Source organism: Pseudonaja textilis, chromosome 3 (genome assembly GCF_049901715.1).
Source record: "Pseudonaja textilis isolate UNSWEBS1 chromosome 3, rPseTex1.2, whole genome shotgun sequence".
Taxonomy (NCBI): domain Eukaryota; kingdom Metazoa; phylum Chordata; class Lepidosauria; order Squamata; family Elapidae; genus Pseudonaja; species Pseudonaja textilis.
Window position 1 is genome coordinate 88,824,774 of NC_141992.1, and position 24,164 is coordinate 88,848,937.

General features: G+C 35.2%; 1 protein-coding gene across 1 annotated transcript; it reads left to right on the forward strand.

Moving 5' to 3' along the window:
* Nucleotides 1-324: 324 nt before the first annotated feature.
* ASPM (assembly factor for spindle microtubules) lies at nucleotides 325-23,564 on the forward strand. Its single transcript, XM_087930314.1, has 24 exons — nucleotides 325-688; nucleotides 3,907-4,050; nucleotides 4,555-5,797; nucleotides 7,024-7,119; nucleotides 7,702-7,848; nucleotides 8,227-8,469; nucleotides 8,759-8,826; nucleotides 9,269-9,410; nucleotides 10,046-10,176; nucleotides 10,540-10,715; nucleotides 10,810-10,955; nucleotides 11,040-11,125; nucleotides 11,893-12,102; nucleotides 13,366-13,570; nucleotides 13,672-13,817; nucleotides 13,905-14,024; nucleotides 14,122-14,247; nucleotides 14,478-17,819; nucleotides 18,304-18,474; nucleotides 19,189-19,381; nucleotides 20,050-20,204; nucleotides 21,225-21,401; nucleotides 22,951-23,114; nucleotides 23,205-23,564. The coding sequence occupies exons 1-24, from the start codon at nucleotides 392-394 to the stop codon at nucleotides 23,308-23,310; spliced, it is 8,034 nt and encodes a 2,677-aa protein (XP_087786440.1). The 5' UTR covers nucleotides 325-391; the 3' UTR covers nucleotides 23,311-23,564.
* Nucleotides 23,565-24,164: the final 600 nt, after the last annotated feature.

Genomic DNA, 24,164 nt, shown 5'->3' on the forward strand with positions numbered 1-24,164 from the left:
TCCTTTCAAGAGTCGCTTTTAAATTGAGCGCTCGCTTGGTGCGTAATTAGCGTGTCACGTGAAGACCTCCCCAGCATTGGTCTGGGGGGAAAAGGTTTGAAATGAGGAGGAAAAAAACAAAACAAAACAAAACCAAACGGCTCAAGCGATTGGCCGTATCTTTGTTCAGAGCCGCTTGGCGATTGGAGGAAAATCTTACGTGCGAACCGGCTTGCGTTTTTTTTGTTTTTTGTCAAACCCCCTGATTGGCGGAGGCTGAGAGTTTGAATTCTCTAAGCGGCAGTTGCGCGTTCGATTTTTTTTTCTTTTTGGGGAGGAGGGAATTTCGGATGGGCGAAGGCGCTTCTGGTTGTCAACGGGAGAGGTTGGCGAGGATCGTTTCTTCCCCCGTATGGAAGAAAGAAGGCAAGGTGTGGGACCAGCCGGGCCTCAGGAGCCTTGTCCTCCGGAGCGGAGCAAGCGCAGGGTTGCCTCCCCAGGCTGCGGGGATGGAAACGACGCCGTGCTGTCACTCGGCCACTTCGCCCGGCCTCCTTTCCTCAGTTTCGGCTCCGTCCGCGTCGGTACTTCGTGCGTTCGCCGCCTGGCCGTGGAGAACCCCAAAGGGGAGCCTGTCCATGGGGCGGTCTACCGCTCGCCGCCCGCCTCCAAAGGCTTCACGGTGGAGCAGGACTCTTTCCTCCTTCAGGTGCTTTTTTTTTTTTTTAAGCAGGGGAAGGCGAGGAGGCGATGTGGTCTAGAAGGGGGCGGCTCAAATGCTGGTGCTGGGGTCGAAGCCGGAGGCAGACGGGGACTAACGTTCATGTAGCATCAGTAGCCTGAAAGATTGGCCGATATAAAGGAACGGTTAAATGGCAACGACAAATGTAGCAATACTCTGCAGTTCTTTGTAGGTTTTACTCTATAACTTTCGATCGATCAGGGACGTTATGGATGATATCTGTTGATGCTGTCCCCAAAGTCTTACTTATTTTTAAAATAAGATAAGTTAATTTCTTCTTTACTGTTTCTAGGAAAGGGGCGAACCTTTGGGGTATGTTAATGGTTAATAAATGTACAGTCTCCCCAAAGGAGGTTCTCTTTATGAGGATCGTTTTTGGCAGTGTTGAAACTTCGAGGTTTCAAATTTTCCCGGCTGAAATGACACCCGGCGGAAGGATTCGAAGCGAACTAGTTTATTGTTTTTTTGTGTTCCTATTTTACTGGCTCTAATCCTGCCCTAAGGTTGTGTCTTTCCGTCCTGAGGGTAAGGTGGGGGGGAGGTGTTTGAATATGCTTGAATCGTTTTTTTTATAATCCAATCTTTGTTTATAGCCTTTGGTTAACATTTGCTCCTTGTAATTAATCTTTCTTTTTTGCAACATCCTGGCCTTTGGGGGCGGGGGGAGTTAGCTAAGTTAATCTTTTTGTGTTTGTTTTGTAATGTGAGGGGCTTTGGGTTTGTTTTCTATCGTGGTTTAATTCCTGTCTTCCTGAGTGTCCTCTTACTCAATGTCAGAGTACATTCATTTATTGGCAGAGACATGGTTAACAAAGTCAGTAAGTGAGTAAGCATGGCAATAGACCAGCCAATGGGAGCTGACAGCCTGGGTGTGGTTTGGCTCTGTGTGCTTTGTTGAGAATTGAAAATGAAACTAGATTAGCTTGCTTGCTTTCTGCTCTGAGCTGCTGCTGTGTGTGTTTTTGCTTATGTTGCATTGGAAGAATCTACAAATTGTTTTGTAAACTTTATTCATGTTAATATATTTATTAAAAAGTTAATGGTCCTGCTGAATCAGTCTGGGTATTTTCTGGATGTGAATTTATGCTGCAAACTCTTAACAGGTTATGGGCCCAGCCAGAACCAGAATACACCTAAAGACTAAATTGTAAATAAACTGAGAGAGACTGTGTGTTTAAAAGGAGAAATAAGACAGAGAGAAAATCTTTTCAGGATGGCTGAGAAAATTAAGGAGACCTCTCTGCCTAATTTGGGTCAGAAAAATTATTTGAGCTGCAAAGATGGAATGTTTCCTGAAAGCTAAAGAACTGTGGGATATTGTGGAAAACCCACCCTCTTACCTGCTGCAGATCAGAGACAGCATGATAAAGCAATGACTTATATCATCTTACGTTTACAAGATGAACTGTTTATCAATGTAGCTGATTTAAAGACTGCATAGGAACTCTGGCAGAAATTAAGGACTGTGCATGTCAGTGTGTCAGCATGCAATACTGTGCAATTATCAAGAAAGATAATTATAGATAAAGCAATTATACAGAGCCAGTTCGCAACCTGGAGAATCCATTGAGCAGCATCTGGTGAATATGCAAACATTCCAGCATCCCTATGATCATGTGTTCAAAATTCAGATACTTGGCTGGTTCATATTTATGACCATTGCTGTGCCCCAAGCTCATGTGATCATCTTTTGTGACCTTCTGACAAGCAAAGTCAATTGGGAAGCCAGATTGATTTAACAACTGGATTACTAAGTTATCAACTGCAATGATTCACTGAACAACTGGCAAGAAAGATCATAAAATGGGGCAAAATTCATTTAGCAAATGTCTCACTTAAACAATAGAAATTTTTGGCTCAATTGTGGTCAACAACTATCTGTACTTATACTAGGACTTGTTAAAAGAATTTTCCAGATCCCTTTTCCAAGCCAGGGTAAAAATAAGATGTAAGGTACACTGCAAGTGGAAAGGAGATGATTTATTTATTCCCCAAAGCAAAGAGCTTGTTCTTGGTGGTAGGCTGCAGAGAAAATGGGAAACTGGTCCTTGGTGTGGGCTGGGGGGCATGTATATAGGTGCTAATTCTAGTGCTTGACTGTATCAAAATGTCAGTCTTAATTGTCCTCCCTGGTGTCTTGTCTTGCCTTTTGCTGTGTCTGGACAGCCTATTTGTGAGTATGGGGAAGTGTGACTTAATAGATTCTTTTAAGTCTGTAGAGATTATTAAAATAAAATACTTTCCACAGACCAATGTTTAACGTGAACATGATAATATATAAAAAGTATTGTCTCTGTTTATGTGGTGTGTATTCAGTATGGCTATGCAATTTGGTGTGCCCATTACTTGGATGGATATAGTGCATGCAATTTTCTTGGCAAGATTTCAGAAGTTTACCATTGCCTTTTCCTAGGCTGAACAAAGTGATTGATCCGATCTATCTTTGTGCATAGTGCCAAGAATTCATGGTTTCCCAGTCTCTAGCCAGATGGCTTGAACACCCAAACTGGCTTTTATTATACAACTTAACTTGTAATATCAGATATTGGGAGTAAGAGTCTAGCTAGGTTGCAGTACATAGTTTACAATGATGAATCTTCAAAAACTAAGCCGTTTTTGCATGGATAGAAAACTTGCCAGAAAATCTCACTACAGAGAGAAAAGTTGGGAAGTTGAAAAAAATGTGAAGAAGGCAATGTCATAATATCATTTCTGCATGTAATATTTCCAGGAAAACTACTATACATAGGATATTTCTAGGATCTCCTGCTTGAGCAGGGGGTTGGGCTAGAAGGCCAAGGTCCCTTCCAGCTCTATTCCAATTGATGTTGACATTTTGTATTGAGAAACATTTGTACTATACTCGCAAAATATATAAGCATAATTTTATTCTTATACATTATTTTAAACATAATTTGACTTTATATTTAGGACTACACTATGGAAACCACAGTTCTGCTATTTAAAGCTCTTACGTTTCCAAGCATATTTGGAGATTGCACACAAAGCAAAATTTGATCCTTCCTTTTCTGGAGAATGATACAATTAAATATACTCCTGGAATATAACTTTTATCATTCAAAGAAACTAGGTTTATACAAAATTGCACTTGAAACTGAATATATTCTTCATGTATTTGTCACAGATACTATGCCATCTGCTTGTTTTATGTTTTTCTTTTGCAGCCTGGAGAGAGGATCTATATATTAATAACATGGACGCCACTAGAAGGCGGCAAAGTTCGAGAGCTCATAACTTTTATTGTAAATGATGCTGTAAAACATCAAGCAGTTTTGCTGGGGAATGCTGAGCAGCCTATAAAGAAAAAGGTAGGAAGTTCTGTAGGAAACAACCCCTCACCAAATAAAATATTCTTTATTTTTAATATTAAAAAGAGACAGAATAGAATATTTTCCCTAAAGGAGGACAAACATCTTAAAGGCAGAAATGTCATAGGTCTATGAGCTTTATAATATTTCAAATCTCCACAACACTTATATCTGCTTCTCTCTCTCTCTATATATATATATTCTTGTACCTTCTCTGAAATTTTAATATAACTCGCTTGGTTTTAAGCATCTTGAATTTTCCGCAACATTGGATTTAACAAATGAAAAAATAGCTATTGTAAATAAATATGCAGTAGAGATATGTAAATGATAGCATTAAAATACTGCAATACTGATGCCAATTTTAAAAATGAGAATCACTGTTCCTTTATATTTATTTATATTTACTTACTTATAAATATGTCAGGCAGTATGAGCTTTTAATTTTATAGGGAAATAAGGAAAATTATAATACTTGTCTATGTGTATTAAATGTCATTTCAGAAAAATCTTTGGGATACTATTAAAAGAAGAACTCCTGCCCAGCAATCACGAAAAAGAGTACCAGTCATTAAAAGTATAAATAAAACATTTCAGGTGTCTGAAAAAACAGAGAAAAATAGAAGCCCTCTTCAGTCCTGTGAGAATCTGGAAGTAAATTCAAACAGAATTTCACCTAATGGAAATTCCTTAATCATTTCAGAACATAACATTTCTCTTTCGTCTATTAGTCCCATCAGTCCGAAAAACCAACACGTCATTTATACTCCCCTATCAGCTACATATTCTGTTCCAGAAACACCAGCATGTCATAAGTTATTAAATGATGTAACAAAACCCCCTATTGTTACAACTCTATATGATAATGTTTTGGAGAAAAAGAAAGTGTGCCAACATACTATTAACTCAGCAGAAATAAATGCAAACTCAGTCAATACACCACAACAATTGAATATATCTTTGAATCATAGGAAGATTTTAAGTCCTGATTCTTTTATAAATAATAGTTATGAAGTGACAGAACTTGATGCAGCTACAGCAATACCTATTTCACCTGATCAGTTTTTAAGAGAAAATCGAGTAGTTATACAGCCAATCTCAGAACGTAAAACAGTATCCTATTCTTCAGATGTGAAATCATGTATGTCAACAGCCAAATTTTCAAAACAGAAAGAAAAGGTACAAGTTTCTTTTTTTATGGAACCTCAGCTATCCACCAAAGCTCCCAACAATATAAATGAAAGAAATCCTGTAACATGTTCCTATGATAAATTTGAACAAAATGTCAAATCAAAGGCAAGTGATCAAGCTTGCTGCCTTCAGAACAAAAAAAAGCCTTTGCTTTCTAGTACTGTTATCAAAACTAAGCCCAATCCTGAGGGAAAAGAAACAAAGACATTAAAACTAAAATCTAAAAAATGTCTTTCTACTGCAATAGAGCATTGTATGGACGTTATCCCTAAAAATGCAAACCTGGACACATTATCAAGACTTCCAGTTATAGAAAGTGTCTCAAATGAAACTAAATGTATCAAAGATAAAGCTGGGTTCATTTATTTGGAATCATCTCATAACCGTAAAAGAAAAAGTGGAGAATGTTTAGAAGATGTTAAGAATGGAAGAGAATATGCAGAAAATTTGGGAAGAAAAAGAACTCTGAAGTCCTGTAATGGAAATGGAAGCAAGAGTGCTTTGAAATTATCAGTTTCCAAATCTCAGAATGGAGATAAGCAAAAGAAGAGATATGGTAATGTAAAAAAAGCATTTAATTTTGAATTGGTATTCTGTTAGAAAAAATGATATTTTATGAAGTTCAGAATGATCCAATATTTTGTTCTCATTCTCTTGTGATTACAAAATAATAGAACAGTTTGTTATATACATTCTTGATCTTTTGCTTTGTTGGAAGTTAAAATCCACCCCTCTCCTAAAGAAAGGAAATATTTTAGGATATATTAAAAAAGGCAAAATATTTCCCCTAAAAGAGAAGTAGAAATTCAGGTAGAAACTCACCTCTCCACATACCTTTGTTACGTAAAGATTCCCCTAGGACATATGTGCTGGTCGTTTCTGGCTCTAGGGGGTGGTGCTCATCTCCGTTACAAAGCCAAAGAGCCAGCACTGTCCGAAAATGTTTCTGTGGTTGTGGCTGGCGCCAAAGGCGCACAAAATGCTGTTACCTTCCCACCAAAGCGGTCCCTATTTTTCTACTTGCATTTTTGCATGCTTTTGAACTGCTGGGTTGGCAGAAGCTAGGGCAAGTAACGGGAGCTCACTCCGTTACGCGGTATTCGGGATTCGAACTGCCAACCTTTCTGATCGACAAGCTCAGAGTCTTAGCCATTGGGCCACCGCATTCTCGCCTTTGTTAATGGGCCATTAAGGCCTGGGCTAGAGTATTCTACATAATGAAGATCTATCTCCCTCAAGTAGCTCCATAGTAAGAATTTCCCAAAGCCCTTTCATTACATCATCATCCAGCAAGGCTCAACCAAGCCTGGGACTCAGGACAGCCTACAGAGTTGCCCCGTATGGCCCCATGGGAGTCTGACAACCAGTCAGAATACAAGCTCAAATTAAAATCCCAACAGTACTGGTAGAATTAAAACTTTTTTACTACCAGTTCTGTGGGCGTGGCTTGGTGCTCGTAGCAGGGGAAGGATACTATAAAATCTCCAGTCAGAGGTGGTATTTGCTGGTTCTTTAAACTACTCAAAATTTCCGCTACCAGAACTAGTCAGAACCTGCTGAATGCCACCTCTGCAACAGAGGGCATAAAACCAAGCACTCGGCATTTCTTCCCTTTTCACCCAGGAGCTCCCAGACATATCCTGTCTACCATTAAACCATATTTCCAAACAGTCGCCGTGTTCCCAGTCTCTTTCTTCCCCACTTGGAACTGAATCCAGAGGGATATTTCTTTCTACAGTTTCAATTTCACATTTAGGATGTTAGAAATTTATTTTTTTTCAGGTTCTTCATCTCAAAAATCAAAGAATTTTAAAAGGACAAAAAATATTGTTCCTGTTGCACAGTCTCAATTGACTTTTGTGAAGCCTTTAAAAACAGGTAAATATAAGCTGGCATTTTGCACTTTGAAAGAAAGATTTTTTTAAAAATACCATTTGAAATAATTTTGGCAAAGTATTAAAATACATTGGGTGAAATAGTAAAAACAGAAAAAGTTAGTAAAATTATATGGTTTGCATTCTTTTCATTTTCATACCACACATATGTTATCAGTGTTAAAGCAGCCATGTGATTTGAAAGGCTTGTACTGCTCTTTTGAAAGCTTGTCTCCACAACTTTTTTTGCATTACATTTGACTGTAGCCAAAAGGCCGAGAAGCAATCTGCATGCAGACCTGCCTCATCTTATTGGTGGTTATAACTTTTTTTTGTGAATGCACATTCATATTCAAATAACTGGAACAACCTTCAAAATAGTCACACTAAATAGAAGAGCCAGTTACAATGCAAGGGTTATGCACTTTAAGAAATACCCATTTCCAATCCACTGTCCATCACTTCCTAGTCTCCATTTGCAGTTAAAAATGGAGACTAGGAAGTGATGGACAATGGAGTTGATATATTGATAAGGATTTCAGTGTTTCAGCAAAAACAATAATATAACTTTTAATTATTTTAAAAGATATTCCTAGACATCCAATGCCTTTTGCAGCAAAGAATATGTTTTACGATGAGCAATGGAAAGAAAAACAACAACGAGGTTTTACATGGTGGTTGAATTTTGTACTTACTCCTGATGATTTTACTCTGAAAACAGACATTTCACAAGGTAAAGTTGATCAATGGCACCGTAATATTTTAAGGGTTAAGTAAGAGTAGTTGCAAAATATAAGAATTGTTCCGAGTTCCAGAAATTAGCTGTGTTATATGCATTAAAAAATTTTCATTACAATTCTTTCATGCATCATCACATTTATTACAAACAACTAGAAATATAGTTGTGTTGGACCTGCTACTATTATCTGAAGTCAACCTAGCAATCAGATTACAAGATCTTTTCGCTTGGTTGTTGGACTTGCTTAGGATTTGGTGTCAGTGTGCTCAGCAAGTTTCAGCCATCTGGCTGTCATTTTAATGACAATCGTATGATTTTTAAGTTGAGATAGTCTTAAGTTTTAAACGCATAAAACCATTTTCTCTTTATTAGTTAATGCAGCATGTCTCATCCTGGGAACAGAGACTTATAAAACCAGTGTTCCTAAAGCACCAACAAAAGAAGAAGCATCATTAAGAGCATATACAACTCGATGCAAATTAAACAGACTTCGTAGGTCAGCTTGCCGCTTGTTTACCTGTGATGAAATGGTGAAAGCAATAAAAAGGCTGGAGATTGAAATTGAAGCAAAACGTTTGCTAGTTCGAAAAGACAGACATCTGTGGAAAGATATTGGTAAGAATATGGTTGTGTTTTAGAGCAGGGGTCCCCAATCCCTGGTCCATGGGATACAGGCAGCATGCAAAACCATACTCCCTCTGGTCCACAGAAAAATCTTCATGGAACTGATCCCTAGTGTCCCAAAGGTTGGGGACTTCTGTTTTAGAGGGTTTTTTTTTTTTTTTGACAACTTAAGAAAATTGATGAATAAATTGATCATGTCTCTACTACTAATGTGATCAATATCTTTCTGTAATATTCAGAAATGCTTTTACTACATAATGCTTTTGTGCCTGTCTTTCAGGAGAACGACAGAAAATCCTCAACTGGCTTTTATGTTACAATCCACTGTGGTTGCGCATAGGTCTGGAAGTGAGTTTGTACTTTTTAATTATTATTCTGTAAGCAATATGCTATTTTGTAAAGTCTAATGATTATTGTGTTACAAGGAAATGTTGAAGATCAGGATAAAATATTCTTTAATACAAAATTCTTCTGCTTGAGAACATAATGCTTAATATGAATAGGTATCAGTGGCCAAAACAAGTGCAGTATTTTGTGGCTCATTAAGCTGATTTTCAGTGATGAGAACAGCTGCATTAACATAATGTAATAATATTGTTTTTTTCCTTTCCCATACATTGTTCTATTGCTTTCTAAAATACTCTGTGAGGATAATCTTATAGCAATGCAGACTCAGTGAAAATAATGATATGTTCATGTACCAAGTTGTTTCAAAAATTTGAATGTCATCCTATTGCTACAATAGTTTTATTCATTGTTTGAATTATTTTCACCCTTTTCTCTTTGTCAGACAATCTTTGGTGAACTGATTGCTTTGGAAAGTAACAGTGATGTGATGGGTTTGGCAGTGTTTATACTAAATCGCTTGTTGTGGAACCCAGATATAGCAGCTGAATACCGACACCCAACTGTGCCTCACTTTTATCGAGATGGTAAAGTTTTTCTTTGCTATTATGTAGTAGTATTTCAAAATTGAGAGCAAGCTTGGTATAGTGCAGGGGTCAGCAACCCGCAGCTCTAGAGCCATATGTGGCTCTTTCATCCCTATGTTGCAGCTCCCTGCCGCTCAAAATATGTGTCACAACCACCAATGGGTGTGACACCCATTGGCACACAATTAATTGGGCTTTTTGACTCCCAGTAGGCCAACCATGGGTAAATCCAAGAAAAGTTTCAGAAAAAAACAGAATGTTTAATTCAACTACATATGCTAGTTTTGTGGCCGCTCAGGAATTAGTCAGGCATGGGGAGGGTTTTGTGGCTCCCAGTATTTTCTTTTCTGTGGGAAACTTGTTCCAATAGCTCTTTGAGTGTTTAAGGTTGCTGACCCCTGGTATAATGGTTAATAGCACCAGGCTAGAAACTGGAAGATTATGAGTTTTAAGTGCTACCTTCGTCATGAGCCAGGTGTCCTTGAGCATCCTCTCTATCCTAAGAAGAAGGAAATGGCAAACATTTCCAAAAATGTTTTTTTAAAAAATCCATGTAGGAATTCAGACTGGCTGAAAAGAACAAAGGTTAAAAAAATAGTTACAAGAAGCATCTCTGTAAAATATTGCATTTATAGGTCATGAAGAAGCATTGTCCAAATTTACACTGAAAAAACTACTACTACTGGTTTGCTTCCTTGATCGTGCCAAAGTGTCTCGAATTATTGAACATGACCCTTGCTTATTCTTCAAAAATGCAGACTTTAAGGTATTCTCACTTGAACTTGTCTTGAATCATGTTTGCCTATAATCTGTATGTATTTGTGTGTTTCAAAGACACAAGTCATATTTATTTATTTAGAATATATATTTTAAAATAATAGATAGGTTCAATATTTTTTTCAGAGCTGATCAGAATTTAATCAGCAATTATTTTAATACAAGTTTTTGATCTGCGTAATATGTAACTGGCAGTTTCATTAATGATTGTAATTAATATCCATAATATTAAAAACAAAGTATACAGCCAGCTGTAATATTATAGTTCAGTGACTGAAGACTCATTAATTACATTGGATAATAGCTCTATTGTATATGTGTACTGATTCTCCCCTCCCTTTTTTCCCCCTAGTCTAGTAAAGAAATATTACTAGCATTTTCCCGGGACTTTTTAAGTGGAGAAGGTGATCTTTCACGTCATCTTGGCTTCTTGGGTTTCCCTGTTAATCACATACAGACTCCATTGGATGAATTTGATTTTGCTGTTACAAATTTAGCTACAGACTTACAATGTGGCATTCGTCTTGTGTAAGTTTTTGCTGAATGTTGTCGTTAAAGTTACAAAAATATATTGCATGAAGAAATTAATTACTTTATAATATGAAATATTAATGTATTTAAGGAGAACTTTAGAATTGCTGACATCAGATTGGACTCTTTCCAAAAAGTTAAGAGTGCCCGCAATCAGCAGACTTCAGAAGATGTATAATGTTAAGCTTGCTTTTGAGATATTGAATAATCATGGAATTCAGTTGAAAGATGAAAATGGTAAGTACTAGAAAGTAATGTGGAGGTGGTATCCTACAAGTCTGTTGTCTTTGCTTTTCATTAAACTGTTTAATTTGTTTATAGGTTCAACCATTGACACAAAGGATATTGTAGATCGACATAGAGAGAAAACATTTGCTTTGTTATGGAAAATAGTGTTTGCTTTTCAGGTACTGAATAAACATTGGTTTAATTTATCTTTAGAGGATAAAATAAAAAAGTGTATTCTCTGTCTTTAGAATTTCAGCAAACAATGGTCTGTGCATGAAACTTAGTATGGTATACTTCAGGTTCATGCATAAAATTCAAAATAGTTGGCAGTAGCGATGAGGAAACATTTACATTTGGAGGTCTTTCATGAAAAGCTTTCATACAAAATAGCAGCAATAGATATTAGGATTTGAAACCTTTAAAATACACAGAGAAATTATCAAGAAATTGAGTGCTATATTATTTAGAGATTAAGTTTCAACATGATTTTTCAGCACTGTGTAACTTTTTACAGCAGCCATGTCTTCTGACCATACGGCAATTGTGAAAAGTAGCTGCATAATTCCAAGAAAAAAACAGTTGCTTTAAAGCATTACAAGTAGAGTTTACAGTAGTGCTTTTGCATATTTTGGAGCATCTTTTTAGAACTGAGAGCAAAGCACTGCAGAATCCTAATTAGTTTATTTCAAATAATGTAGGCTTACGCATATAGCTGTATAGTACTGGTTTCCTAGATTAATACATTATTTTCACAGTCTCTGAATTTTCTGTAAGCTCTTTTAACTTGAACAAAATAAACATTTTTGAAAATGTGTACTATCCAAAACCCTTTACTTGTTGCTATTTTAATTTTGATAATTTGTCTTAGCAACTTGTTAAGAGTTGGTGTGTTTTAAGATCCTAAATCTCAGAATGATAAATAAAATCATGTTTGGATCTTATTTAGGTGAACATTTCTCTTGACATGGATCAGTTAAAAGCAGAAATTGCTTTCTTAAAAAACATGCAAGTTACAAAATTAAAAAGACATGATGTGGAATGTGTTAACAGCATGGGAAATGACACCAGTAGGTCTTATTCATATGAAAGCTATGGTGAAAATGTAAAACTGCTGATGGACTGGGTGAATGTTGTCTGTGGATTTTACAATATTAAGGTAAATATTTTCTTAAACAATTTCACAAAGCACACTGTTCTGAGTATGATAAGTATTAAACTTAATCAAAAGTAATAAAAGTGAATTGAAATGTTGAGACAAGTGTATTTATGTTTTGATTATATATTTGTTATATGGATTATTACTGCTGTAAAAACTAAAATAGTAAAGTAAGAATTGATTATGATAATTTAATTGTAACTGTATAGCATTTGCTAATGTCTTGTCTCTTCTTGGTACACTTCATTGATGCTAAATGGCATTATGTGAATAGTTGCTTGCTAGTGGATGGAAGATAATGGTACAAACCTATGGCACAAAAAAGGTATAAATGTAATGGCCTGGCAGTACAATTGGGCTTAAAGTATAAAAATATAATACTATATGTTATTCAAAAATATATTCCATATTGTTAGATTAAATTAGTACATTACTTCGGTTAAGATATTGTGCGACACTGATTCTTTTTAAACACTAAATTTTATTCTAATTAATGTGCATGTTCTTAAGGTAAGTTAATTATTTAACTTGATCTCATTTTTTAAATAGCCTTCTAATATGGTCATATATTCTTCTGTTTTAGTTGCAACAAGTTGTTTAAAAAACACTAAAGAAAAATTATGTGCTGAAATCTTTAAATAAGAATAGCTTAAATACAAACTTGATGCTTCAGTTTAGTTTAGCAAAAGATCTGTCTCACTGTGTCTTCCTCCCACCCCCCAAACCACTGTATCATCTAGTTGTAGAATATTCTCTCAGAGTAACATTCTCTAAAGCAAGGATTTCCAAACCATTTGGAATTACTTTTTTTTTTAGTTTTAGAAAATGCACAAATCTTCCTAGCCATCATTTAAGACTACACACTTACAACAAATTTTCTTTCATAGTTAAATTTGAACAGACAATATTTGTAGAAATAAAATGAAATCAGCTGACCTAGCCCCCACCTTTCTGCCACAATTTACTATTCATAGACCTTGTTTTTTTTCTTTCCTATCAGCCTGCTTGTCTCCAATCGTAAACTGCCTGAAAAAGACCCAATTTAGGCTAGTATGTAAGAAAACGTAGTTTTCTGTAACTTATTTTTTAAAAATAAAAGATCTTTGTAAAAAAATATCCAGAGGAATATGTCCCAAGGAAGTTATTAACTCATAATGAATACTTCAGAACTGTTTTAACATTATGATTTATTTATTTATAGAATTAGATTTTTACAACCATCACAGAGCACCATTGAGACTTTTTTATATTCCTTTATTCTAGGTGGAAAATTTCACAGTGTCTTTTTCAGATGGAAGAGTATTATGTTATTTGATTCATCATTATCACCCATGTTATGTGCCTTTGGAAGCTGTATGTAAACTCACTACTCAAACAATAGAATGTACCAGAAGTGGCACTCTTGGGATGAATTCCTCTTCTGAGTCTGATGCTTCTCTAAATCTCATAAATGGAACTTTTGATCAAAGTAAGTTCATTAAAAATAGAGCTGGCTTCAAAGCAGGTTGAATTATTACTACTAGTTACTATTTCTGCTTTCATATATTTTTCATGTTTCTGTTTACAAAGCTATAAGTACTTCTGTGCTTTATAAAGAACTCCTTGATAATGAAAAGAAAAATTTTCAACTGATCAATGCTGCAATTTCTGATCTGGGAGGTGTTCCAGCTATGATTCAGCATTCAGACATGTCAAATACAATACCTGACGAGAAGGTAATCAGCCAGGTCATAAAAATTCAAAATTGTTTTACTTCCTCACAACATAAAGTAAGTTTCTGTTTGTATGTTCTTTCTTTTTAGGTAGTCATTATTTATGTGTCATTTCTATGTTCAAGACTTATAAGCCTTTCTAAAGAGATTCGAGCAGCTCAGTTGATTCAATCTGCTTGGAGAAAATACAGATTGAAAATACTTACTGAGGTATTCAGTTGCTTTCTATTTTGCTCTTTATTATAATCAACTCAGACTACTGCTATTGGAAGGAAAGAGGATTGTTTATATTATTATTTTTTTCCAGACCAAGAAGCAAAAAATTAATGCTGTAGTTGTACTTCAAAAGCACTGGAGAAGATATTTGGCTGTACTGGAACTTCAGAAATTAAAAAAGGCAAAGCAAGAAGAAACTGGAAGAATTGCAATCCAGGTATAATTGACTTCATATAAAACCATTTGAGCAAAATATCCATTTTGATAAAAAAAAAAAATCATTTTTTTACTTACAATAGTTAAGATATGTAGTTTTCGTTCCTGAAGCGATTAAATTTCAAATAAATAAAAGTTTCACTAATAGAATATTTGTTGGCCTTTATATTTTATTAAAAAAAAACACAACAAACAAATGAAATGTATAACTTGTGTTTTCTTATTATTTAGAGATGGCAAGAGGCTGTAATTGTCCTTCAGGCTTGGTACAGAATGAAGAGAGAGAGAAAGCGGTTTTTAAAAATGTCCGGAGCTGCATCTGTCATTCAAACATACTATCGTGCACATAGAGAACAAACCTTTCAGAGACAGAAGTTTTTGCAAATCAAAAAGGCAACTTTGCGTTTGCAAGCAAGCTACAGGGGCTTTAAAGTACGACGAATGCTAAGACACCAACACACGGCTGCTACTAAAATCCAGGCTACGTACAGGGCTTATGCTGCCAGAATGAAATATCAAAGTTTGATTCAAGCTTCCATTGTGATCCAGAAATGGTACAGGACTTCTAAAAGTGGATCCAAAATAAGAAAAAGATATCAGAAGACAAAAGCAGCTGTGATTTCCTTACAGGCAGTTTTGCGTGGTTGGCAAGTGAGAAAATGGCTTCAGAGGCAGCGTGCTGCTGCAATTACTATTCAATCTGCTTACAGAAAGCATAAAGCTATGAAAAAATTCAGGATGGTGAGACATGCTGCTCTTACTATACAGCAGCATTATCGGGCTCACATCTCAAGTAAAAAACAGCAACAGGAATATATTATTCTTTACAATAGCATTGTATTATTCCAGGCAACTTGGAGAGGAATTATTGTGAGGAGGCAAATAGAAAGACAGCATCAGGCTGCAGTGACTATTCAGTCCTATTATAGGATGCATGTGATTCAAGCTAAGTTTAAACACTTCATAGAAGCTACAGTTACAATTCAGAGATGGTATCGTGCTGTTATTCAAGCCCGTAATACACGACAAAAATACCTTGCTTTAAAGGAAGCTACTGTTAAAATGCAGGCAATTTACCGAGGTTTGAGAGAAAGGCGAAAAATCCAGCGCTTGAACCAAGCAGCTATTTGTATCCAATCCATGTTTAAAATGCATCAATGTAATTTTCAATATAGGGCCCTGAAAAGGTCAGCTACTATAATTCAAGCACGATACAGAGCTTTCTACAGAGGACAGAAAGATCGGAAAAAATATCTGGCACTTAGAAAGTCATCTCTTATTCTTCAAGCAGCCTACAGAGGCATGAAAATTAGACAGGAATTGAGAAGTAGGCACCAGTGCATACTAGTTATTCAGTCATATTATCGAATGTACAGAGAACGGAAAGCTTATTTAAAGCTAGTTGTAGCTACAAAAGTGATTCAGCAATGGTATCGTGCTTCCAGAGATACAAATGCTCACATATATAAATACAAAATGATGAAGATTTCTGCTCTCCGAATCCAGGCTGCTTTCCGAGGTATGAAAACTAGAGTCCTGTTGAAAAAGATGCACATGGCTGCCATCATCATTCAAAGAAATTTTAAAGCTTTTGTTCAGAGGCGTAAATTTATTTTTCTTAAATCAGCTGCTGTGACAATTCAGAGAAGGTATCGAGCAACTGTACTTTCAAAACAGCAACGTGAGAAATTCCTTAATTTACGTAGAGCAATGATTGTAATACAGCAACATTATAGAAGATACCAAAGAACTAAGCAAATCAGAGATTTGTATTTAAAACAGCGCCACTCTGCTTTAATTCTTCAGGCGGCTTACAGAGGAATGAAAGTTAGGCATATGTTAAAGAAAAAACATGAAGCTGCAGTAGTCCTACAAAGTAACTATAGAAAACACAGGCAATGGAAATCCTACAAAAATATTCAGTGGGCAGTCAGACTCGTACAGGCAAGAGTCAGAGCCAACCAAGAGAGCAAAGCGGCAGTCCAGCAGTATTGCTCCATTAAGAAAGCTACCATCTGCATTCAGAAAGCTTTTCGAAGGATGAAGGCAAGAAACCAAAGAAGACAGGAAGCTGCTGTCTTGCTTCAGCGGAATTTTAAAATGCAAAGAGCACGTAAAAATTACCGTGCCTTAAAGGCGGCTGCTATATCTCTTCAGAGAAGGTATCGAGCAAAAGTACTCTCAAAACAGCAACGTGAGAAGTTCCTTAATTTATGTAGAGCAGTGATTGTAATACAGTCTACCATCAGAGGCCTGCTTGTTAGGAGATATGTAAAGCAAATGCATCTAGCGGCTACAGCTATCCAGGCAACCTTTCGAATGCACATAACCTATACTCGATACAGAACAATGAAGTCTGCTTGTGTTGTAATACAACATCATTATAGAGCATACCAAACAGCTAAGCAAATCAGAGATTTGTATTTAAAACAGTGCCACTCTGCTTTAATTCTTCAGGCGGCTTACAGAGGAATGAAAGTTAGGCATATGTTAAAGAAAAAACATGAAGCTGCAGTAGTCCTACAAAGTAACTATAGAAAACACAGGCAATGGAAATCCTACAAAAATATTCAGTGGGCAGTCAGACTCGTACAGGCAAGAGTCAGAGCCAACCAAGAGAGCAAAGCGGCAGTCCAGCAGTATTGCTCCATTAAGAAAGCTACCATCTGCATTCAGAAAGCTTTTCGAAGGATGAAGGCAAGAAACCAAAGAAGACAGGAAGCTGCTGTCTTGCTTCAGCGGAATTTTAAAATGCAAAGAGCACGTAAAAATTACCTTGCCTTAAAAGCGGCTGCTATATCTTTTCAAAGAAAGTACAGGGCATTGGTTGTGATGAGAAGACAAACTAAAGAATATGCTTCTGTTCGTAAAAAAATTATTTGCGTGCAGTCTTTCTATAGAGGCTTTAAAATACGGAAAGAAGTCAAACGCCAGCATTTAGCAGCAACAGTGATTCAGGCAACATTTAGAATGTATAAAGTTAAATTAGCTTACCAGAAACTGAGATATGCTACTATTACCATGCAGAAGTACTATCGATCACATCTACAGGAAAAATATCAAAATACACATCAGGCTATTCAGAAATCTATAAGAAGTCAGGTCACTTGCAGAGAAACAAAAATACAGCCAGAATTGGACATCATGAATATTTCAGCAACTATCACCCAATCTCTTTATTGGATGTATGTACAGCAAAAGCATTCCAAATTGATATGGTGGGCTGTGGTAACTATTCAGTCTGCCTTTCGTGGAATGGTAGCACGCAAGAAAACAAAGAAAATGCGTGCAGCAAGAAACAGACAGTTGTGTCATATAGCTGTGAATGATAGAACTGGAGCTATTGAATCAAAGAGTGAGTGCCATACAAATAAAGCTGGAGAACAATACCAGAAATATTGGAAAGCTGCAGTTTTAATACAAGAACATTACCGATCTTACCTGACTATGAAACATCATTCAACGGTTTATTTGCAAACATGTAAGAGAATAATTCTTTTGCAAGCTACAGTGAGAGGTTTCATTGAACGACAGAGATTTTCGAGAATGAAAAAAAGTACGATAAAAATACAGGTATTTAAACAATCCAGTTTTCTCCAGCATTAATTGTTTCCAATTACAGTAGAATAAGCTTGAATAAATAGCAATAGCACTTAGACTTATATACTGCTTCACAGTGCTTTACAGCCCTCTAAGCAGTTTACAGAGTCAGTCTATTTCCCCCAACAATCCGGGTCCTCATTTTACCGACCTCGGAGGATGGAAGGCTGAGTCAACCTTGAGCCTGGTGAGATTCAAACTGCCAAACTGCTGGCAGCTGGTGATCAGCAGAAGTAGCCTGCAGTACTGCATTCTGATCACTGCACCATCACAGCTCTTATAAATATCCTTTGATACAATTTAACTACAAATTAGAAGCAAAATTATGTAAGCCCACTACCTTTAAGATATGGAATATCATTTTATAGCTGTCCCTCACCTCTGTTAGGCTGCTGCTTTCATAATTTAATATTAGAAGGCCATGAGCTCAATTTTCATTTATATCCCTTTAAAACAGAGATGGTATCGAGGAAACTGGCAGAGGAGGAAATACCTGCAATATCGTAAGAAAATTATTATAATACAAAGAATGGTGAGAAGATGGATTAGCCACAGAAATATAAATACAGGTGGAATTCCAAAAGATATAAACCCCGAAAATGTTAACACTGGAGTAACTAAATTTCAGGTAAGTAAGTTTTCAGAAAAATGATACTGTTTAGGAATGTACATAAGAGACAAGCAAATTTGGTTTCAAACCCAAATATTTTCTATGTGAATTTTTTTTCCTTGGGCATGCAATGATCCAGATAAAAGAAATTGAAGCAGTTTGTAATGAAATTTATGTTGTTCATAACTTAACAATGAATAAGAGGGCTGATGTGATCTTTATTTGATCAAACCCAGCTAGGTATTTGGAAGGAAGTTCCCCTCTGAAGTGTTAATTCCCTAAGTTTCAGGTGGTACCTGAAACTTAAATATCGCCATCTTGTTGGACTTCAGAAGTATACCATTTCTATAACAGCTCGTCCCTTCTGAGGTCTAATAGACCCCTACCCTTCTATTCTCCCAGAAAGTAACCCGGTTCTTCCCACAGGCAATAGAATAGGACAAGCCCAGTTTGGGATGAGAATATCTGCATAAAAGAAAGGGGGCTGAGGCATAGGGTTTTTTTGCTTATATTGTTATTGTTTTTATAATTGTTTACATTGCTTTATCGTTTGTAAACTATACAGTTTTAAGATGAGCAGCTATATGAATATTTTAAAAGAATAAAAAATTGTCAAGTCAGAATTGCCTGAAAAAAATAGTGGAATTTATTTTTAAATAATAAAAGTTATATTCTAGGAAGTTTCTGCCTCTTAGTCCTTAAACATGTAACTTTTCCTTCTCTCCTTATAAGGCACTGTGGAGAGGATATTCTTGGAGGAAGAAGACTGATACTCCAGAAACCAGATCTCTACGAGACAGTTTGATCATTGCCAATAAAGAAAGCAAAGAAGAGAAGAAGCTATATAATAGAACTGCAGTTGCCATTGATTATCTTCTTAAATATAAACATTTTTCTTATATTCTGGCAGCTCTGAAGGATCTGGGTTAGTAATTTGATTCAAGAGCAGTCTTTATTTTTAAATATCAGCATACAAACATTCTTCTATGTACAAAGTGTAAAACAGGCAAAAGTAATTAAAAACTAGTTGTTTTTATTGTCATTACTTTAGACTTTAGAAGCTTGGTGTCTAAAATGAAAGAAAATCAGAAAGAGAGACAGGCCAAAATTAATATGTGTCTGAAACAAATATTTTACTACTGGATTGCTACCATAATCAATTGCTATACATGTGCAGTTTGATTCGTGTGTACGGGAGAGAGGGAATATGATGTCTTTATAACCTATCTTGCCTTATTGATAGTTTTCTGATTATCCTTCACATGTCAGGCTGAAATTTGTTCAGTTGAGAAGTCCTCACAGGCCATAGAAATCTGGGGTTTAAATAATGGTATGACTAGCAATGTAGAAACTCTAAATTCTAAATAATGTTGCATTTGAATTTTGTGAGTTCAGAGCCTAAGCTGCAATAAATAAATATAACACTAGACTAAGAGTTGATACGTGCAATCAGTTCTGGGGTTTCAGTTCTATGAGGAATAGATTGTTCACCAAATTTATATTTCTTTCTACAATATATTTTGGTATTAGTTTGATATTAAAAGATGTTAATATATTAAAAGGTTAATATTTTTCCTGTTTTTCTCTTGTCAGAGGTTGTTACAAGATTGTCTCCTGTTTGCTGTGAAAATATGGCCCAAAGTAAAGCAGTCTGCACTATTTTTACATTGATACGGAGCTGCAATAGAAGTGTCCCTAGTATGGATGTTATTAAATATTCTGTCCAAGTCTTGCTTAATTTATCAAAGGTATTAATTTATTTTCATAATTGTTGAAATTAAGGGTTTTTTTTTGTAAGTTTGTATTATATAGTTTACAACTGGTATTATTTTCTCATTTATAATAAGTGCCAGAATTTAAATTTCAGGTTATATTGCAAATGAGAGCTAAACTTATTCACACAATTGAAGCTTATTTCAAGTTTAATTTAACACAACTCAAAACTGCAGGGCCAAATAATTCATGCTGTGATACTGGTTTTCAAAAAAATATTTCAGTCTAAAATTGATTAGCATGTCACGTAATGTGCTATGATTCCAATTGTAAAAAAATTACTCATTGTTCTTGTAGCTTGGGTCAGTCTGCCAAATAGTCAAAAACTACTTGAACAAAACGTTTCATTAACAAAAAATTAGTAAAGTAGGTCTAAGTAACATGCTTAGTTACTGGAACTGCTTATCAAATAAGTTATGATAATATACCTTTAGTGAGTTTTAGTTGAATTCAGTATTGTATTGTATTTGGAAAAATATATTTGCAGTTGATGAAAAAGTACTATCGAGAAGCACTGTTGCAGTTCCCAATATAGTCAAAATATGGTTTGGAAAAACTATTTTGAGAGAAAGTTAAGAAAAGAAAGCTCTGTTTAATCATTAGAGAAGAAATTGAATTTCATTAAGCAATAAAAAATCTTCAGGTCAATTTTCAATACATTACAGTAGTAAGACATTTATATGTTCTAGAGGTGAGGGGAGTGCAAGGTTTTATTTTTGCTAATAAAAGAAGACATCTGCCCCCTCAGTTCATAAGTTACAGTCAATTCATAATAAGTACAATATTTTAATCTGAAATTAAGATATTTGCTAGAATAAAGTTAGTTGATTCTGCTTATATTGTTCACACGAACAAATAGACAAAAATGAGTTTATTTGTGCCTATGTGCTATAAATCATTGACATTTGTCATTCGACAGTTTCGATAATGATTTTTCAAACGATAATTCTAGGATTTTTTTGAGAATTAACTTACAACTTTTCTCATCTGTTTAGTATGAAAGGACTACTGATGCTGTTTATTCAGTGGAAAATTCAGTAGAAACACTGTTGGATTTACTTCAGATGTACAGGGAAAAAGCTGGGGACAAAACTTCAGAAAAAAGTGGTAGCATTTTTACCAAGACATGCTGCTTATTTGCTCATCTCTCAAAGGACTCAAGAAGAGCTTCTGTAAGTTTTCTTTCTTAACTTTTTGTGTCTTCATTCTGTAGGAGTTGCCAAAGTATATATTCAAATATAAATATATTCAAAAATTGGAATGCAAGTTGTTTTTCTTTGTTTGGGCCTGCATGCCAAAAAAATAGCTAGAACTAGCCTTCAGATTCAGATACAGAAACTAGTACTTAAGAGGTAGCAGTGTAGTTGCTGGAGGTTTTTTTAAAAACAGATATTTTAGAACTGAATAGTGAGCAAATATTCCTACTCGCTCTCTCCCACAGTGAAATTGGTTGTTTTAAACTAAAATGTATTTTCTGAGTGGGCAAAATAACATAAGTTCACTGTTATGATTATTTCACATATATCTGACCAGCTAATACTTGCTTATATATAATGGTTTCATATAGGATGCAGTTGATTCATCTTAAGTACAGCTAATCCTCATTTAGCAACCACAATTGGGACTGACAACTTGGTTGTTAACCAAAGCAGTTGCTAAGTGAAAACATGACTGTGCTTATGGTCTTACTTCAGCTTTCAGACCTGTGAAGTTTGTAAAGGTGAGGGCGGGTGATGTGAATTGGTTGTAAGGTTGTAAATGCGAGGGCTATCATTTGATTGACTGTAAGTCTTCAGGCACTAAATGAAGCAGTCACTAAATTAGGACTATCATATAGTTAAAAGCAAATCTTCAATATTAAATTCTAACAATGGGATTTGCTTCTCTTAGCTATGCTGACATTTTAAATGTACTAAGGGAGACAGGAAGTTATTTCTTTGTGAAGGGGTCTATGACAATTCACCATAGCCAACTCACCATGGCTAACTTGCTACAAGACAACTCGCCACGGCCATCTCGCCACTGAACAACTCTGGGACAAGAGTTACACTAATATCAAAGAAATGGTGGCATAAAATCATTAAAGAAAGGATGCAAAAGGAGGGACAGAGTGAAATGGTGAATGACAAAAATTAAAATATTTTTATTTATTTTAAATAATTAAATAGAATTGTTAAATTGTCCTGCAGCAAGTTGGCAGTGATGAGTTGGCTCTGGCAAGTTGACTGTGGTAAATTGGCTGCAGCAAGTTGGCTGTGGCAAGTTGTCCTATTCCCTCCTTGGGGAATATAGTTCTTTGCCTTTAGTACATAGATTATAAATCAGGTTGATTGGATCACACAACATTTAACAGCCTTTAAAAGTAGAACTTAGTTCAAACTTTTCATAAATGGTAGACCATACTACTTTATGGGATTTTTTTTTTTTGAGAAACTACTAGCTCTCCCTGTTCTATACAATTCTACTGTATGTTTTAACAAAATATGTCTTATTTTAAGTGTTTGAATTTGTCTTTTTCTGTAGAGTGAATCCTGAATTTTGTAAAATATAGCCTGAGACTAGCTTTAAAATGAAGCACTTGGTGTAAATGAGGCATACCAAGATTATAGAAAGAACATTAATTAGTCCAATTGAAAATTTGAAAGGATTTTCAAAGATATACAGCTGTGAGATTTCATTGAATAAAATACTATATTTTAACAACAATGGCTTATTTTTTAGGAGATTCGAAACAATCATAAAACAGTTGCTAGCCTTCGGAGATTGTTTAGACTTACAGCCCGGAAACATCAAATGGATGTTCAAAGAAAGCTTGCCAAACAAAAAAAAGTTGCATACATAAATGGACAGAGTTCCATTCCTGTAAAAACAAAAATAGTTTCAAGGTAAGTCTAAATTATTGTAAATTTTCTATTTGAAATTTTCTATTTGAAATCATACTTTTATTTTTATGGATATTTTTTTTCATCCTATAGGCAGAGGCCAGATTGGGATTTAAGGAAAGATAATATAAGAGAGATTGTTGATCCATTGCAAGCCATTGAGATGGTAGTGAACACACTTGGAATTTCCTGCAATTAAAGCATGAAAGAGTTTATAATTTTGACAGTTTCAAAAAGAAATGGACTGGACTTGTGTATCGATGTACATATTATGCATTTGTTTTATAAAGGTTGTTTACCTGTGTTTGAACACATCTGTCAATCAAACTAAACTTCTTATTGATATTTATCTATTGAATTAATAAAATCTCAAGCATTACTTTTATAAGAAAAGTATATACTGTGTACAATATAATAAGTTTGTTATTTTATACAATAAAATGGAAAAACTGAGGTTAATGTAAAGTGTATTTCTTTTGCTTTAGAGAGAAATTTGAAACATTAACAGCTTAATAACATAAAATGAGCATGTAAAACTTGTTTCAGGCTAAGGGGAAATTGTGGGAAATTGTATTCTAAAGAACTGGATTATTGAAAGACAACACCAGAAAAAGATAATTAAAGCTCTGATAGGATTACTTCCCCCCAAAATATTGAATTGTTTCCCCCTTGCAACACATTAAAAAAATTTTTTTTACATTTCGTTTTTACTTAATAAAATTATTTTCTGGTTTACAAATGGAAAGTAGCTTTTCTCATCCATAGAATTCTCACAGTTTTGCTTTACCACTATGAACCCTAAGTTTCCTATTGTTATTTCATGATTTCACAAAATATGACTACTAAATGGAAACATCAAAATTATGAAAAAAAAAACCTATCAGTAGTTGCAATTTAATATTCAGTTCATCCCACACTCTTCAATTGCCACTTTTATTGTCATCTTTTGTATCTTCTTCCACTGATATATTTGATGCCTGCATATTCCTTTTTCTGTGGCTGGACCCATATTGTGAAACAAACTGGAGTTTAAGAAACCTCATTCCCCATAAT

Excerpts from the sequence above, each read along its gene's own strand:
- ASPM (XM_087930314.1), top strand. The coding sequence starts at position 392 with ATGGAAGAAAGAAGGCAAGGTGTGGGACCAGCCGGGCCTCAGGAGCCT. Across the intron at positions 9,411-10,045 it reads GCCTCACTTTTATCGAGATG|GTCATGAAGAAGCATTGTCC; the intron begins GTAAAGTTTTTC and ends TTGCATTTATAG. Across the intron at positions 11,126-11,892 it reads AAATAGTGTTTGCTTTTCAG|GTGAACATTTCTCTTGACAT; the intron begins GTACTGAATAAA and ends GATCTTATTTAG.